This window comes from Phascolarctos cinereus, unplaced genomic scaffold (genome assembly GCF_003287225.1).
Source record: "Phascolarctos cinereus isolate Bilbo 61053 unplaced genomic scaffold, phaCin_HiC Scaffold_726;HRSCAF=1367, whole genome shotgun sequence".
NCBI lineage: Eukaryota > Metazoa > Chordata > Mammalia > Diprotodontia > Phascolarctidae > Phascolarctos > Phascolarctos cinereus.
The window spans coordinates 404,248,441-404,267,378 of NW_027556098.1; the positions used below are offsets into that span (position 1 = coordinate 404,248,441).

General features: G+C 53.9%; 1 protein-coding gene across 6 annotated transcripts in view; it reads right to left on the minus strand.

Annotated features, from left to right (window-relative positions):
• Positions 1-18,938, minus strand: part of LOC110200628 (uncharacterized) — a 38,649-nt gene that overhangs the window by 19,412 nt on the left and 299 nt on the right. For 2 of the 6 annotated variants that reach the window (XR_013482566.1, XM_078145769.1), the window contains exons 2-6: positions 15,953-16,085; positions 9,731-9,884; positions 3,559-3,719; positions 568-744; positions 54-244 (exon numbers count right to left, since the gene is read on the minus strand). Coding sequence is in view for 5 of the 6 variants with exons in the window: in XM_078145769.1 (XP_078001895.1) it covers positions 54-244; positions 568-744; positions 3,559-3,719; positions 9,731-9,884; positions 15,953-16,085 (816 nt within the window). In the remaining variant the exon portion in view is untranslated. The remainder of the gene's footprint in view (positions 1-53; positions 245-567; positions 745-3,558; positions 3,720-9,730; positions 9,885-15,952; positions 16,086-18,938) is intronic. The other 4 variants (XM_078145767.1, XM_020976027.2, XM_020976022.2 and 1 more) reach the window with 2 other exon arrangements.

Here is an 18,938-nt window from a genome sequence, read left to right on the forward strand (position 1 = left end):
CATGGGTGGGGGCGCTTTAGGGGCACAGCCAGAGAACAGATAATGGAACACACCTTCCCGCTCCTGGAAGAAGGGTGGGAGGCTCCCATCTGCCAGTGCAGGTGGGCACCTGTCTGGGACATGTCAGAGGTGTCTCGAGCCCGGCTCCTGCTGACTCCAAATGGCAGAGGCACTCAGCAGCCTGGCCTGCAGAAGCCAGGAGACAAAGGATTCCTGGGACCTGAAACCTAATCCCCAGAAACCTCTGGGGCACCAGAATATATGCTGGTACTCCTCTGAACTTTTCCAATGGCTCTCTTCAATAAACCAGGGCCGTATGGCTCTTTGTGCATAGGTGGGAATGTTACTTCTGGGGAGGCAGGGCCTTTCCCCTGGAGCACATCAAGGCCCCCAATGGGCTCCCGCCCCGCCCCCAGGTGACCATCAACGAGCCTGTCAGTCTGGCCAGGCCCTGGCCCCTTGGCTCCTTTTTAGGAATGGGTCAGACAAAATCCCATTTGGGCACAAAGGTGCAGACACATAAGGGTGTGGGGCCTTCTCTGGGTGGGCTTTCTGGGCCTTTTATACCTGAGCTTGGAGATCAAAGGTCAGCATGGAGAAGCAGAGATTGAGCATGAAGTACTGAGCCTGCAGGCTCTCCAGGGCCCCGCCCACTCGGAAGGCCATCATGCCCTGGCCTCGGATGAGGAGCACGGCACAGATCACATCGAAAAAGCCCACCAGCAGGATCACGACGAACCGGGCCTGGCCAGGGAGAGAAAAAGGAGCCCCGCTGTCCCCACCTTTCCAGGCTTTACGGTCCTCCCCATGCCAGCCAAACTTGGCACCACGCCATCCCACCGCCATGCCTGTGACTAGGAATTCGTGCTCTTGGGCCAATCTGGATGAGTGCCTGCTAGGGGAGTTGCAAAGTTAGCAGGGCCAGGTGAACAACCATGCGAGTGATGGACAGCTCCTAACTAATGGGATGCCTGAGGCCCAGCCTCCCACAGTGGCCAGACACAGGCCTTCTCTCACTGGACAGGCACAGGTCTGAGGGAAGGGGAAAGACAGGTCCTGAGGGAAGGGAAGAATAAAAGGCACAGAGTGGGCCAGCGGGGGATCATGAGAGGAGGGGCTGCCGCCCCTGTCCTGGCCCCCACGACTCCTCGCCTCCCCCTCCCCTTTAGAATCCTTCAAGGCTCAGCCTGGGCACTGCCTCCCATACAAAGCCCTGCCTGGTTCCCCCTGCTGTGAGTTCTGAGGGACTTTCCACACCAGGAAGAAGTTGCCTTTCCTTCCTCAAATTCCCTCATGTTTATTTTTCCGTTGCCATGCCATTCCCTCACATTTACTTTTCTGCGGGTCTGCGCCCTTTGGGAGCGGGTCCCGACCCTCCTGCTCAGTGGTCTCTCTTTAGAGTGGGAGCTCCTTGGGGGCAGGGCCGCCTCTGCTTTGCTTCTTGGGTCCCTGCACTTAGGAGGGTGATTTTCCTTCACTCCTCAGCCAGGCGCCAGCCCGTACCTGTCTCTTGATAAAATGCTTGCTCACTGTTGGGTACAGCCTGGGTTTGGCAGACTGGAAGGGAGGATGACACCAAGAAGGGGGTGGGACCTTGGTGGAAGAAGCGGAGGGCGCAAGGCGGGTGGGCTGGACAGGGCAGGCCGGGGGGGGAGGTAGCCTCGTGGGCCTGGCCCTGAAGGTAAGGAAGGGGAGTCCCAGGAAGAGTGAGGGCTCTTTCTGCCCAGCCTCCCAGGCACCGAGCCAGGAGGAAGTGGTGATGCCCGGACCTTGTTCTTTCCACGGGAGGGAAAGAAACCACAGAAGAGCTTGTCAAAGCTTAGTCAGATGGGGTAAAGCCCTAGTGCCAACGGGGGCCACTCAGGGTGACGTGATGGGCAGGGCACAAGGGGCAGCCATGGGACAGCCTCGTCCGGGGAAGCCTGAGGGGCCTGGGGAGGAGCCCTGGGCGGAGCGGGCCACGGACCCTGGGGTCTCAGAGCTCGGACTCCCCTCACTAGTGGAGACGTTGTGACTGCATCTCAGGGTCAGAAAAACTTCTGAGGCTTAACTCAGTCAGTGCCTGCTGTGCCAAGCACAGCGTGTGGGGGGGGAGGGGGGGCTGGGAATACAAAGAGAAAATAGGTCCTGCCCTCGAGGGGCTGACATTCCATTTCACATACAGTGAGTGTCCACTTAGGTTTCCAGATCTTGGGCTGGAAGGACCCTCAAAGGGCACGCAGTCCAACCTCCTCATGTTACACACAAGGAAACTGAGTCTGAGAGGGGAGATGTTGGCCTTTCGGTGGCGCTCTTTCCCCTGGACCTTCCTGTTCTCGGGGAAGATGTAGGGAGCTGGGACCTAGCCTCCTCCTCCTATGTGGGGCTGCTGGGGAGGAAGTCTCAAGGGGGGAGAAGGGGTGAGATCCCCGCCCTCAGAGGTCTTCAAGGCAAGGCTGGTGGAGTAGGGACTGCTCTGTGTATGGGCTGGACTGAATGGCCGCCAAGGCCAACCCACCCATCTCTCACGTTTTGTGGTTCTGGGCTCACATGCAAGGTGTCAGCCTGGCTGGTTATTCTAGACATCCAAAATCTTAAAAGACGTTGGAAGAAATCTGAGAACGTCATCTCAAGATCTCGTCCATTCCTCAGTCTGCATATGGTCATTCACGTTAGCCGCACCTCGGACTAGGGCGTGGAGATCGGCAGGCTGGACCCTGCCCAGAGTCCAGCACTCTGCCCTGTACTCTGGTGGCTGCTTGGGCGCTGTGTGCTCACTGAAATGAGTGTTCACAGAGGACCCTCCCACCAGGGCTCCTTTCCTGAGAGGCATGCCCCTGCCAAGGGTTTCACAGGAGAGAGGAGGCGGCGCTACCAGTGTGGACTTCAGCGTCACCCTCCAGGACAACGTGAGCCCCTTGAGGGCAGGAAGGTGCCAGCAGCCACACTCTTTGGTCCCCTCTACTCTGGCTGCTGAGAGCTACCCAAGGAGAGCCCTGAGCCGACCTGGGCCAGCGTGGGCTTAGAGGGGGATATTCTCGGTCTGTTCTCTCTCTGAGGGGCACCTGCTGAGGTCAGCCTGAGACGAGGTCAGTGTGAGGGCTGCAGGTCATCCTGGGGCACAGGCTGGTGTCACAGGGAAGAGGCTTCCTGTCCCTGGCTTTTGAGAGGACAGCGTGGCTGAGCCCCCCCCCCGCCCAGTCAATGCCTAAGGGCCTCCTCTGTGCCAGGTGCTGGGATACAAAGCCACAAGTAAAGCCCCTGCCCTCACAGAGCTTACATTCCATGAAGGATGGAGGATGAATACAAAGTGACCTGGGAAGGCCCAAGCTGGGGGTGCTGTGGGGGCGGATCAGGAAAAGCGCTGAGGAGCAGGGGTACCACACTCCGTGAGGGCACTCCCCTCCCTGTCTCTGTGGCGTCCCACACCCTGGCTTGCCCATCTCCTTCCCAGGGTTAGCACACTCCACTGGAGTCCCTCCTGCCTGTAGGGGCTGGCCCATCCTCACACTCTGTGCTGCAGGGCTCAGGTCTACAGAAGGGGATTGATGCAAGGCAGAAGGGAGCACACATACTCACCAGGATGACAGGGTCTTCCCTTGCAGGCTTATCCTCCGCTGCCAGCACAAGGAAGTTCACTAGGGATCGGAACATCACCAGCAGGATGGAGAGGATAAACACAATGAGCTCCTGACGGTTCTCCTGGAGGATTCCTCGGGTCACATAATAAATGCAGAACACTGACCAAGACAAATGAAGAGAGAGACGTGGTCCAGCCACCGCAGGACACCAGCCCCCAGAGTCCTTCTGAAGTGGTCTAGAGGTTTGGCGTGCTGCTGGGAACCCCCAAGATTGCAACGCTGGTCCCTGCCTCAATGAATTCAACTCAGATCTTCCAGCCAGATAAAAGATTTATTAATGATAAATCATATAGGCCAGGTGACTCCCAGAAGGAAAAGCCTGGTAGAGAAAAAAGCTCAGCCTGTGGGGCATGAGAGATTCTCAGCATTTGAACGGGGGTCAGGGTGGATCTTATATATGCTAAAGTAACTTTGGGTGGCCAGGGAAGGGGGCTGGGAAAAGAGTCTAGGTGAGAATTCCCATTGGAATGTCTGAGAAATTGAATAGACAATGGGAATAGATGATGAAGGGAACTGGAAGGTAGAAGTTTGAAAGGTATCTGTATAAGATCAAAAGGTGGGGCTGGGGCTTTCAAAGGGAGATAAGGGGAGTTGACAAGGAACCTAAAAGTTTAAGGGTTTTCTGGGACCCCTAGATAAACTAGTTCAAGGGGTGATGGCATGAATCTGAATAAGATCAAAAGGTAGGACTAAGGCCTTCAAATGAAGATGAGGAGCTGGGGCCTGTAGGCAGATGGGAGCCATATTCTCTTTGGGACAAGGCTTGAGCCCACACCCCATCACTTCCTTTATCTTAGAGAAGACCTCCAGGGTGGAGGCCGCAGAAAGCCCTTCCTAGCTGGGCCTGATGACCTCCCTTCTGAGACACAAGTCTCAGCCTCTAAGCCCTTAGGGGGACTCAGAGGTCATCTAAGTCTCACTTCCCATCTAGTTCAGAAATCCCCAACCAGGATTCACTTCCAGTGGCCAGAAACTCACTACTCTGCCAGGCAGCTGATTCTGTGGTTGGGATGTGTCTGAATGCCCTTCACAAGCTGGCTCCCACCCATCTTTCCAAACTTCTTTCCTATCACTTTCCCCTCACATGCTCCACTTTCCAGCCAAGCTGGAGAATCCATCTCCCACCTCCAAGTCTTTGCATAGGCTGTCCCCTATGCCAGGTATGACAGCACAGCCCCTTCAAGGTTCAGCTCAAGAGTCTACAGGAGGCCTCTCCTGATTCCTCCAGCTGTTTGTGTCCCCCCCTGCCCCTGCATATTACCTTGCCCCCAAAGCCCATGGCACTATCAAACGTTTCATCATCAGAAACATTTTATCAGAAGAAATGAAAATAAAGAGGCAAAATTAACTTACTTATTCAATGCCACACCAAGCACACTACCAAAGGATTTGTTTTATAGAACTAGAAAAAATAATAACAAAATTCATATGGAGGAAAAGGTCAAGAATCTCAAAAGAAATAAGGAAAAGAAAAGGGAACGAAGGGGGCTGGGCAATGCCAGATCTCAAACTATCCCACAAAGCAGTCAGGACTAAGCCAACCTGATACTGGCTGAAGAAAGGTATTGATCAAGGCAGCAGATGAGGTAGAGGACAGAGGGCCCCAGCCACAGGGCAGGAGGTAGAGGTCATCGTTTGACAAAGCTTACGGTAGCAAAAGGGAGGAGAAGGGCCACTGCCCTGAGGCTTAGCCAAGTGCCAAGCACACTGTGAGCATTTAGTCAGTGTCTATTGATTGCTAAGGCCTTGGGGCACTTTCATCTGCCCTCATCCGTCCTGTTGTCCCTATTAGACCAGGAGCTCCTTGATGGCAGGACTGCCTGGCTTTACTTTTTCCTACTGTTTGCATTCCCAGGAAGCACTTTGTGCTTCGCACACAGTAGGTACGCAATCAACGTGTTATTCATTCGTTCAATTCCTCTGTACAGATGTAGTTTTCACTTGCTTCTCTGGCTGATTCTCCCCAGTAGACTGTGAGAGGTGATCTCTCAGAAGTGAAGCCTCATCAGGGATCAATAGTTCTTGTTCATATTTCTTGATTCTCGCTTTCAAAACCTTCCCGCGCTCAGACAGAATAGCCCTGCCCGCAACCTGAACTGCTTGCCCTTTGAAAAGCTTCCTGCCTTTTCTTGTCTCTGGGATGAGGGGGAAAGGGGTCAGGGAGGGGAAATGGCAGTAAATTTCGGTTTCCTAGGAATTACCGAACTGATGGGAATTCGGCCCTAAACCCCCTCCTGATCACCGCACCACGGCGATGCCAGCATTAGGTTCACTGAATAAGGACACGGATGTTTGGATTGGCTATGCCCGGCTTCCTTGTTCTCTGTCTTTGAATTTTCGCACCTAAGAATGTGAACCCGCCTCCCAGCCAATGGGAATAAGGGATAGTGGCGGGTGGAGGCTTGTTTGCGTTAGGGTATATAATCTCATTTCCCTTTCTGTGCCTTGCCTCTCTCCTCCTGGAAGTGTACGCGGGGAACAGGTGCACCTTCTCGCCAGATCGTAACAGAAAGCAACCTTTGCTTCCACCTTGAGAAGTCTCTGAGTTTAACTGATTGAGAGTCGCTGTCCCACATAACTGCAAGTGTCTTGAGGGCAGGGACTATTTCATTTTTGTCTCCAGTGCCCTGTGCCTTGTGCAGTGCCCAGCTCATAGCAGGCATCTCATAAGTTTGTGCCGACTTGAACTGGGAGGCTGTGTGTAGTGAGAGGACAGCAGGAGCTGAATCGGGGAGGCCTGGGTCTGAGTCTGGCCTCGGTAGGCTAGTGAACTCTGTGACTCTGCACCCCTCAGCCTCATTTCCCACACCTCCTGCACTAGGCTTCTTCCCCTGTCTCTCCCAGGACAATCTCCAGACCCCCTGCTAGCCCACTTCCCCGAGCCCCAGCTTCTCAGGGTCACAGCCCTCCTCTGGTGGCTTTCCAGAGTCACCGGGCTGAGTCTGATTTCCTCCTGGGCCAGGTGAAGTCCAGGGCAGAGGACGATGGGGCCTTGGGGCCAGCCACTGGCTTTTCTAAAAAGCATTGTCCAAGACTGAGGCTACAGTAGGGAGTGGATGCATGCCCCCAGAGAAGGCATCGTCCACTTGGGTTAGGCAGTGGAGAACTCAGGGCCCCGGGAGTGTCCTGGAAGGAAGGACACCCATGAGCACAACATAAAGGCCCATGCATCATGCGGATGGTACAGGCGTGACCTTCCAGGGAAAAGACAACCAGTCAATCACTGCCCTGGCTGGCGTCAAGGAAAGGTGCCTGAGTGATATCTCCTAACTAGGTAAATAATCCAAAAAAGGCATTGGGAGCCCTGAACACTGTCTCCAGGGTAGTGTCCTTCTCCTGGGCCCCTCCCCATCCACTGAGGGACACACCCTGTTCTCCAGAAGCCAAGATTTCCCAGGGGGGACAGCGCAAAGCATATTTACCTCATTTTATGACTGAAGGATGAAGAAGGCCCTCACCCGACTGACCTTTGGTTCACTGGCCTGGCTAGGCTTCCCAAGTTCCTTTCCCATAAAAGAAATTGGCAAAGAAGCCTCGTTGGTAACTTTTAAGAATTTCAGTATAATTCCAAACACAGCCCAAGCTCCACAGGGAGCCGGGTCAAGGTCACAACTATTTTCAGGGACAAAGCTAATCTGTGAAGGAATCGCCCAGCCCCAGTTGCCATTGCCCCTCCGGCCCTTGCGCATCCAAGCTGGCCTTCCATCATCAGCTGCCCAGAAGGAGGCATGCCTATAGGTCTGACTCCAGGAGAAAAGTGAGTGCCCAGTTGAGCTCCCTATGCCCCTCTGGCCACAAAAGTCTCCCATTCTCCTTAGGCCAAACTGTCTGCCTCCTGAGAGGGCCAGGCCCTCCCATCCCTGATGAAGCCATCCCTATGGCAGACTCCTCATGCTCCTGCATCTCCCCTGAGCCCTCCACCCAAGCTGCCAGGACACAGGCTCTGCCACTTTCCTCCCCCTTAGGGAAGACGGATATTTCCCTGAGTCACAAAGATGCCCAGGACTCCTGAGGACAAGCAGCCACTCTGAGCAGTCTTCCATTCCCAACACGCAGCTGTGCTGAAAGGAAGCCCGTGGCCTCCCACCTCAGAGAACATCAATGGCCCCGGACAGATGTCTACTGCCAGGCCCAGCTGGCCGGTCCCAACCGTCAGAGCCAGATGGCAGCCCCACATTTATCCATGTTAATGAGAAAGAGGCCAGGGCCAAGGCCATCTCTCAGACAGAGGGAGCTAATCGAAGTGGTTCTCAAGATGAGGCCATGAAGGGTTTCTCCTCTCCATCAGGCGGCCATGACGAGGTGCACACAGCAGCACCTCTCTGCTGGCTCTGCTCTAGGCCGGGCCTCTTCCCAGGCCAACGCTGGGCTCCCCTTGCTCTGCGACTTCTTGTAGGAATGGGCTTGGTGGCCCTCAGTTTCACCCCCCTCCAGTGCACAGCACGGGGCCTGGCACGTGGGAGCCCCCGAATAAATGCGTGTAAACATCAATCAATAGGCATTTTTGAAGGCCCACCATGAGCCACACATTGTGCCAGGCCCTGGGGGGGGGACAAAGACAAATCCAAAGCTCTCCCTGCCCCCCCCGGAATGTGACAGGGCAGAGATGACATCTGTGACAAGACACCTACAGAGGACTCTGGAGGTAATCTGAGGGGGAGACACTAGCAGATGGGGGGGCCAGGAAAGGCCTCCTGCAGAGTAAGAGACTGGAACTGGGCCCTGGAGGAAGGCAGGGATCCTGAGAGGCAGAGGGGAGGAGGGGGACAGGAGAAGCCCCAACGTCTACCCTCAGGGCAGTGAGAGAAAGGCAAACCACAGACAGAGGGAGAAAGCCCAGGGTGCAAGGAAATCAGTGGTATCAGGAAAGGGGGAAAACATGGAAGGAAGGAAGGAAGAGAAAAGGGAGAGGGAGGAAAAGAACAGGAGGGAAGAGGAGGAAGAGGGGAGGGGAAAGGAGGACGAAGGAGAAGGGGAGAGGAAGAGGGAAGGAGGAGGGAGTGGAGAGAAAGGAGGAGGAGGGGGAGAGGAGGGAGGAGGAGGGAGAAGAGGGGCAGGGAGGGGATAGGAGGGCTGGGATGGCAAGGAGGGAGGACAGGAGGGGAAAAGTAGCAGCCTTCATGGCATCTCCAGGAAGGGCATGAGGGGCCAGCCCTCTGCAGTGGAGGGAGGTGGCTGGGCAGTTTCTCCCCTGAAGCCTCCCTGTCCCTCCCTCCCACGGCCAGCAGGGCTCACAGCCCAGGGGCCAGGAGGGGGGGCTCTGGCATCCAGCTCCCTGTGGGTCAGTCAGTCCGTCCGTCTGTCTGTACTCCCCCCCATCAGGGCCCCAGGCTCCTCATCCACAGTACAGGAGAGCTGTGCCACCTTGCCAAGGTCCCTTTAAGCGCTAAGATTTTGTGTTTTCTTTACTCTTCGTGGGGAGCCCACATGCTCCCTGTGTTTAAGGTTTTAGAGACTGACACTCTTGCAAGGTCCCTGGCACAGAGGAGGCCATTGAATTCTCAACTGAACGAGGGCTCCTATTTCACTGGGGAGGGACGGCCCCCTCCTTGAGGTAATTCACCTCACTTTGGTCCACCCAGCACCAACCAATTGGCTCCTGCTTGCCCCGGGCACTGGGGCACTTCCCAGGCAGGCCTCTGGCTCACACACCCACCTAAGTCCCTGTGGCAGGGCCTGGCACATCCCCAGCACTGGAGGGAACAGTAGCTCGCTCCAGGCAGTCAGGGTAGGGTGGTCAGTCAATAAACATTTATTAAGTGCCTACTGTGTGCCAGCCACTGTGCTAAGCACCAGGGATACAAAGAGAGGCAAAAGACAGTCCCTGCCCTCAGGGAGCTCACAATCTAGAGGGGAGATTAAGAGAAGAATGTGGTCCCCGAGCTAGGGATGAGGAGAGCAGGAGGACAGACCCTGGTACCACAGGAATTTCAGGTTCCTGCTCATCAGAGAATTATGACTGAAAACTCAAGTAAAATACAAAAGGAGGAAATCGGAGACGTCTGACAACGTGCAGTAAATGAGACAAGCAGAACCGATGCGGTCCCCCCCACCCCAGGGCGCCGTCCAGGCACCAGAGACCCCTCCCAGCACAGAGCGCTCCCCCTTACCGACGCCGATGAGCTGAATGAGAGAGACGGTGAAGTTCTCATCCGACTTCTGCACAAGGGTCTTTATGGTTAACCCGATGATGCTCAGGAGAGACACCAGCGTGATGCAGAAGTAGACCTTGACTGGACAGGACAATTCCGACCATGGCTTTATCTGGAAAGAGAGATGGCATTTACCAGCATGTAGGCCTGCCTCTCACTTATACCAGCTGGCTGACCCCAGGCAGTCACGTTCTGGCTCTGGGCCTCAGTTTCTCCACCTTTCCAGCCCTAGAGCTAGGATTCTGTGTCAGTGACCTCAGACACTCACTAGTTATGTGAGCTTCCCTTAAGGAGCTCCTGTTATGGGGGGAGAGGGGAAATGCACACCTACACGGAGCAAAGATATACAAAGTATGGAGAAGTGTGTGGAGGGAACAGCACCAGAAGCTAGGGGGAATCAGGAAAGGGTTTGTGTGCCAAGCGGCCTTTGAAGGGACAGGGAGTGTGTTGTAGGCAAGCCAGACAGCCTGGACAAGCTCACTGAGATGGGAGGTGAAGGTCACGTCAGGGGAGCAGAAAAAAGCCCATGAGTGCAGGGAGGGAAGGCATGGCTAATGAGGTTAGAAAGGTGGGCAGAAGCCGGGGGCTGCGGATTAGAAGCATGAAGACATAGGAGACTTCTGGAGTTTTATTGAGTGACATGGTCAGACCTTCCCTCTGGGAAATCACCCAAGCCAGAGGTCCTTCCCCTGGGGCCCAGGAACTGGTTTTAAAAATAGTTCAGTAATGGTAGTTTGATCTAATTGGTTTTCTTTGTAATCCTCTACATTTTATTTTATGGATTTAACAACATTATTCTGAGAAGGGTCCCCAGCTTTCACCAAATACTCCAAGAAGGGTCCAGGACAAAAAAAATGGCTCTTACAACAAATTACTCTTCACACAAATAAAGACAGATCCAAATAGCTAAAGGAATATTAATTGCTAGTAAGCAGGCTGAGCCAATATTACAAAAAGAACAATTCTGCCCAAATTAATTTACTTATTTAATGCGATGCCAATCAAGCTACCCAAAATTACTTTACACAGGGCTAGGAAAAATATTAACAATTATCTGAGGGAAGAGGAGATTAAGAATATCATAGGAAATAATGGGAAAAGGCAGAAAGGAAGCAGGCCTAGGGGGACAAGTCTCGGACTGTACTGTGAATCAGCAATCTTCAGAACAATCTGGTCCTGAGTAAGAGCAGAGAGGTCAATCAGGAGGACAAATCTGGCACAAAATATACGGAAGCAAACAAACACAAGAAACCTAGTGTCTGATAAACACAAAGAGCCCAGCTATTGGGCAACCCTTATTTGACTAAAACCACCTGCTGGAGCCAAGTGGGAAGCAATCTGGCAGAAAGTCGGGTGTAGACCACCATCTCATACCGCCTACCAAGATCAGGGGTGATGTCACCACCAATCAGAGGAGCAAGGAAGCAATCCCCTGTCAGATCTAAGGAGGGGGGAGAGTTCCCCGCCAAGCAAGGGATATGGAGGGATCTAGAAGGTAAAGCTGACGATTCTGATGACACAGAATTAAAAAAACCAACGAGTTTTTGTTCAAACAAAACCAAAGAAGCTAAAATTAGAAGTGAAGCAGGTAAATAGGGAAAATCTTTGCAGCAAGTTTCTCTGAGAAAGATCTCTTTTCTAAGACATATAGGGAACTGACTCAAATTTATAAGAATAAGAGCAATTATATCCAATTGATAAATGGTCAAAGAATAAGAATGGGCAGTTTTCTGAGGAAGAAATCAAAGCTCTCAAAATTCATATGGAGAAATGCTGTGAATCACTCATCATTAGAGAAATGTTCGTTTTCCTACCCCGTTACTTTCCTGGACTTTGTGACCTCCCACAAACTCATCCTTCCTCAAGACAAACTGACTCTGAATCTAACACTTCCTTTTCTCTAGAGAGGGCAGAGGGTGGGCATTTGGGAGCTGCTCCCAGATCCTCAGTCTGAGGAGGGCTCTCAGAGAATCCACCTCATCATTCCTCAAGATGAAATCAACTCTGAAACTCTCCCTTCCTCGGATCATTTCCCATCTGAGCTGTAGGACTTTATCATGCCCCACTTTTGTATTCTCCCATTAGACTGTGAGCTCGGTGAGGGCAAGGACTGTCTTATGCCTTTCTTTGTATTCCCAACTCTTAGCCTCGTCTCTGGCACCCAGAAGGCCCTCAATAAATGTTTAATGACTGATATGTTAATTAAAACAACTCTGGGGGCCCACCTCATCCCAACTAGATTGACTAAGGTGACAGAAAAGGAAAATGACGGACGTTGGAGGAGCTGTGGGAAAACTGGCACACTAATGCATTGTTGGTGGAGTTGTGAACCATTCTGAAGATTTGAAACTATGTCCAAAAAGCTATTAAACTGTGCATACCCTTTGAGAATCTACCAGAGTTGCAAAGAAATCAAAGAAAGAGGAGCAGCACCCATATACTCTTGTTCTCTAAGAAATAATGAGAGGGATAGTTCCAGAAAAACCTGGGAAGATCCAGATGAACTAATGCAGAGCGAAGTGAGCTGAACCAGAAGAACAATTTCCACAACAACATCATTGTAAAGACAAATGATCTGGAAAGACCTAGAAACTCTGATCAACACATGGACCCAAGACGCCAGAGGGCCCACAAGGAAACAGGATGCCCAGCCTCCCAGCGGGGGTGGGGTGTGTGTGTGATGACTCCAGGTTACCCAATGAGACACGGTGGGCTTTCTCTGGACGTGACTGCTGTGGGAAGCTGTTTTACTTGACTATCTATATGTGTTCGTGAAAGGGGTTTTACTTTTCTTTCTTTTCCAGTTGGGGAAAAAGGGAGGTGGGAGACAGCAAAGGCAGATTTTGGTTAATTGAAAAAATAAAATTTAATTAAAAAAAAAAAGCAGCATTGAAGAAGGGAATTTCTACACTGGGAAGTTATATATACATATACATATATATGTATTATATACACATACATAGGAGTATATACACACACACACACACACACACACACACACACATTATGGAGACAAAGAAGGGCAAAATGTGACCTGAGTACTAAAGGGAGACCAGACTGAAACAAGAGTCTGGAATAAGCTCCTAAGGCAACAGTACTATTCATTCAATGTACTTCAACAAACATTTATTCTGCAGCACACATGCTAGGCAAAAGACAGCAGGAAATACTGTACAGAGAGCAGGCCTTGGAGTCAGGAAGACCTGGTTCAAGTCTTGCCTCTGAACCATCCAGCACACAGGGCACTCTGGGTCCCAGGCAGAACAGGGGCTGCTTACATGTGTAAAGGGACTTCCCTCACTAGGAGATCCCTACGTTGATGAAATCACAGGCCTGGTCTAAAATCGCACGCCAAAATGTGCCTGGTGCTGGGGATACAAAAACAAACAAAAAGAAATGGTGCCTGCCCTCAGGGAGCTTCCAGTCTGCAGACAGAGACATACACAGAGATGGAGTGAATCCAAAGCGGTCCCGGTGAGAGAGAGCGTTCCCAGAGCCCACCACACTGAAGGGACCCGTCGTGTCTGGGGAGAGAAGAGAAGGCCGGCCAGCCCCAGAGGGCAGACCTAAGAAAAGCGTGGGGTGGGGTGCCCGGATGGAAGGACAGGTCCCCCAGCCGCCGGCGGCTCTCCTTCCTCCTTGGAGGCCTTCCATCAGAGGCCTGCATGAGCACTTGGTGGACCAGACAGCGTCCTTGGCGGTGGACCCTTCCCCTCCGAAGACCACACAGCTGGCCAGACGCGTCGGATGACCCGCGATTTCCTGGGCCCCTGAGCCTCCGGCAAAGCGATGTCTGCAGAAGCACCGGACTGGGGGGTGCAGACGCCTGGGGGCGCACCTTCCATTCCTCCCTTTGTCAAAGGGTACCTGCATCCCAGCCGGAGCCAACCGCGGTCAGGCCACCACGAGCTCCTGTCCAGCAGGCTCCGTCAGGTTGAGCTGGCGCGCCCCCTGGCGGCAGCAGGGAGCATGGCAGGCCAGCAAGGCAGGGTCCTTCCTTAGGTCCCACGGCAAAAGGGGGTTTCACAGACCAGGGGACGGGGACAAAAGAAAATGAGAAATGCCCTATAAAAAAGCATGCTGGGGAGAAAGCTGAGGACACACCGAAATGCCACGCAGACCCTTCAAATCCTGCCTCAGGCAGTGGTCACTCAGGGGTGACCGTCCCCGAGCCTCTGTCTCCTCTACTGTAAAATGACGGCCACTCCCAGACCAAAGTCCAGCCTTACAAATGTGCCCCACGGCAGCTGTACAAAAGGCGGGAGGTCAAGCTGTCCGAGCCCCCCCCCCCAGGACGAGATGGACCAGAGCACGATGCTCCGGTTTCCAGTCCAGCCTGAGTGCAGCTCAGAGAGACAGTGTGGGCTAACAAGTGAACAGGTAAGAGGACCCACTGTGGACACATGCTGGCTGTGGGACCCTGGCCAAGTCACTCTCCGAGACCCAGAGATAGAGACAAAGTGCCTGCCCGGAGCTCCCCACACCAGGAGGGAATCATCCAGCTTCAGGGCTGGAAGGACCCAAGGGGCCACGCAGGCCAACCCCTCATTACAGGGGAGGAAAGGGACGTCACCTGGAGGAGCATCAAAGGCAGGTCCCCAAGTCCCAAGCAACCCTCCAGGGCTGGAAGTGAAAGACCCAGTGACAGTTCCCTGGCCCCAGAAATCCCTGGGTGTTTTACAACCAGGCCAGGGGAAGGAGGAAGTAAGGAAACGTGAGAAGCATCTCAAAAATCAGTCTGAGGCTGGAGAGGCCCACAGCAGCGCCCACACACTCGCCCCACGAAGGACTCTGGGAGAATGACGCCCAGAACTCTGACAGTTTTCATATCGATCCGTCTCTCCCCCCATTTCAGCAGATGCACCCCCACCCCCAAGCTTGGGACATGGGCCTCGCCTTCTTCCCCACCACTGTCCAATCCACCTGCCAGGAGCCCTCTGATGCCATCCCCTCCTCCGCTCGCCTGCCTGTCTCCTCCCCGCCCTGGTCCCCTCTCTCTCCTCCTCTTCACCCCCCCCTTTCTCTCCTGGGCTCTGGGAATGACCTACCACCTGGTGTTCCCAGGCCTCCAGCCTCTGCCCCACTGCAGCTGAGACAGCCTTCCTAAGGCACGGCTCTGACCCCGTCTGTCCATGCTGCCTGCGCGCTGACAGGCCTGCAGACCCTGGGCGCCCGGTTCCAGCTGTGCTCCCCACGACGTCCCCTTCTGGCCTAAGCAAACTTCCCAGGGGTCTTCGTGGACCCATATGCAGTCTTCCTTCCTCACCCACCCAATGGAATCCTCATGCTCCGAGGCCCTTCCAACGTTTCTGCTGCGTGGGGTCTTGCATTCCCCTTGGCTCCCAAACCAGAGTCCAAATAGGGAAAGGGGGACAGATGCCAGGAATGCTGAGGAGGAGCTGACACGCCTGGACATGGGGCAGAAGCGACTTGGGCAGAAGGCTGTCATGGGTTTAAGTCCCGCCTCTGAGCCCCATTGAGTCTCCTAACCCCTCGGGCATCTAGACAACTCTGGAAGCCCAGAAGTGGCAGAGGAGGTGCCTGCCTGCCTTTGGGAGAGGCAGGCTCCTCACCTGGAAGTTCCCTCTAAAAATAAAATCACTGTTCCTCCTAGAAGGACAGACAAAGCGAGTGGGGAAGGGATGGAAGGAGGGAATAAGCATTTATTGAACACCCACTGTGTGCCAGGCACCTGACAAATGTGCTATTATTTTACAGATGAGGAAATCGAGGCAGACGGAGGTTAGGTGACTTGCCCAGGGTCACACAGTCAGGAAGTGTCTCAGGCTGGATTTGAACTCAGGTGTTCCTGACTCCTGGCCCAGTGCCATCTTGACGCCTGCAAAGAATTTTAATAGAAGAGTCCTGGGCAGGGAGTGGGGGAGCTGGATCCTGGCGTACTTCCTAACGAACCCTGGCAAACGTATGGGACAGATTCCAGAGCATGAGACAATAAGTGAGTTTCATAACGCAACGCGAGCTAGTGAAGAGGCCCCGGCGCGGCCGCGACTCCCTGCACAGCGGCAGCAGCCCAGGGCTCACCTCTCCCCGAGACCCCAGCGCGGCCCGCTGCTGACCAGCCGGGACACCGTGCAGCACCAGCGTGGCACCGGCGGGTTCAGGGGCGGCCCGAGGACCCCCCCACACACACACACTCAGCGGCAGCAGCCTAGGGCTCACCTCTCCCCGAGGCCAGACTGTGCCCAGGCTACTTACAGGGCCACAGGGAGTTGGGATGAGCTCCTGGTGCCTTGGGGTTAGGTTGGGCAGCGGGGCATCCCCGGGCTCCGAGAGAGCAGGAAAGATGGGTTCTCTGAAACAGAAACAGAACAAAACCTCCATCAGGAGTGTCGTGTCACAGTGGCATGCAGTTACAAGAGAGGCAGGCAGGCCTGGGCGAAAGTTCTGGGTTGGGAGGCCGAGGCCTGGGTTCAAATCCTGGCTCTTCCGTGTTCTAGCTGTGTGATCCCGGCAGGTCGCTCACCACCTCGGTGTGCCTCAGCCCTCTCTAGGACCACGAAGGGAAAGAAGGCTGGGCTCTGTGGACAGAGCATCACCCCACAAACACACAGGCACCCCACCTCCTCTTGTTCAGTCTTCGCTGGTATCCAGCCCTTTGGGCCCCCATTCGGGGCTTTCTTGGCAAAGATACCAGGGAGGTTTGCCATTTCCTTCTCCAGCCAATTTTCAAGAGGAAGAAACTAAAGCTGACAGGATGAAGCGACTTGCCCCAGGTCATACAGCTAACATCTGGGGTCACATTTGAACTCAAGTCCTCCTGACTCCAGGCCTGGCACTTTCTCCACTGCAGCGCCACCTAGCCGCCGTGTACATTTCCACCCCCCATCCTGGTCCTCCAGCCTTGAACAGTCTCCATCTCATTCTGGCTGTCCTTCCTCCTCTCTGCCTGCAGACTTTCCTGGGTCCCTTTAAGTCCCCCTAAAATCCTACCTTCCACAGGAAGACGTCCCCACCCCTCTTCATCCCACCACCCTCGTTCCATTAATTCTTTCCTATCTATCCTCTGTACAGCTGCTTGTACATATCTGTTTGCCTGTTGCAATAGGGGACCATTAGGCTGGAAGCTCCCCGAGGGCAGGGACTACCTTTTGCCTCTTTTTGTATCCCCAGCACTTAGCACAGTGCCTGGCACATAGTAGGCATTTAATAAATGTTTACTGATTGATATTGTTGATTATTAAGGAAACTGGAGGTTATGGACCCTTCCTCAGTCCTCCCCCTCAGCCCCCCACCCCCACCCCACGAGGAGCCAGGGATCACTGGGTGGTAGCAGACAATTCTGACACAGGATAAACAGACAAAACTATAGCCGTCTGAAGAAATAAAACGAATGTCAACAGTTTGGATTCCTGTAGAGTTACATGTGTGGTCTGAAGTTCGAGGCCTTGGGGGTTTGGAATGTTCATGCTGAAACAGTATTTTCTGAGCAGGAAGAGAGCACGCATGTTTGCATCTTCCTTGTATAAATCCCCATAAATCTGGAGCCCCGTCCTTGGCTCCCCCCAGATAAGCCCGCCCAACTCCAGGGCCAACAGGGCAGTTTCCAAGGACGGTTTTGTCCAGGCTCCGCACAAGGGGCACAGCCTCCCACATGCATGAGTCATTATGGGAAACCTGGCCCCAGAAAAATCCCAGTGGCAAAGTCCAAAACAGGAAACTACTGACGCCTTGGGTGGCTAAATATTGCCTGGGCACCCACAAAGTGAAGTCTGGGGCAAAGGTACACACAGACAGAATGAGAAAAAACATCTGGGTTCCCTGGAAAGAAAGTGGGGGTCAGAGGCCCGAGCTCCTTCTGGAGCTCTGCCGGTCATCCATCCTTGGATGAGTTGGCTCACTTCCAGCCTTGAAACTCCTGCTTCTTCAACATACTTCCAGGAGAAAATGTAAGCCCCTGGAGGGCAGGGGGTGATTCCCATTTCTCTTTGGACCCCCAGGGCTTAGGAGGCCCAGCGCTGGCACAGAGGAGGTGTTTAACAAATGTGTATTATATCGTACTGGTTATGAGGTGTCAGTCTGCCCACGAGTGTAACAGGGACAACCCCACGATACTTTGAGATTCCCCAAGATGAGGCGCCCATCAATGGACAAGCATTATTAAGCACCAGCTATGACAGCCAATAAACTTTTATTAAGCACCTACTGTACGCCAGACACCAGACGCTATGGACATGCTAAAGACTGGCAAAAGACAGTCCCTGCCCTCAAGGAGCTTACAGTCTAAGGCAGGGAGACAGCAAATCTTCTACTAAGAAGCTACAGCTGGAACATATTGGAGAGAATTGAGGGGAGGCCCCAGAATTAAGGGGAACTGGGAAAGGTAGGACCTTAGCTAGGGCCTGAAGAAAACCAGGGGCTGGGAAGAGTGCCTGTCCTCAGGGGGCTTAAGTTCAATTGTGCCAAAATGACTCCAGCTCAAACAAGTGCCGGGTGCCAGGGGGGGGGGCCTTCCACTTGGGTCTCACCCCTCTCTCTGTCCCCTGCCTCCTGCAGAGATAAAAACATTCCAGACCCAAAAGGAAGGAAAGAAACAAGCATTTATTAAGTACCTACTGAATGCCTGGCACTGGGCTTAGCAGGGAGGTGGGTGCTTTTGTTAATCTCACTTTACTGTGGGGGAAACTGACGCCCCTGGGGTTGACTGATTTGCCCTGGGTCACACAGCTGGAAAGGGTCATCACAAACTGCATTTGAATTCAGGACTTCCTGATTCAGGGACCTGTGCACTGTGGGTGCCCCCTAGCGGCCAACATGTGCGTGGCCCATAACGAAGGTCCAGTGCGGTCCGTCCCGTCGTGTCCCGTCCCCCCTCCCCCCCCACCGCCGCCAGCCCCACCAGAGGATTTTGATGTGCTTTTCTAGAAGCTACCAATAGGCAGAGGGGACGGGGCTTCTCTCCGCCCTGATTGGATGAACGGTGAAAACGTCCCCCCTCCAGGGTGAGGATGGGACCGTCTGGAGGCCTCCAAGAGGAGGCGCGGCGGAGGGGAAGATGATGCTTCTCATGGGATGAGCAGTGGTTAATGTCCCCTCCAGGGTCAGAATGAGACCATCCGGAAGCCACCAATAGGAGGGGTGGTGGAGGGGGGAAACTCTGCTTCTTTCCTCCCCCCCTCGTGGAATGAACGGTGGTAACCCCCTCTCC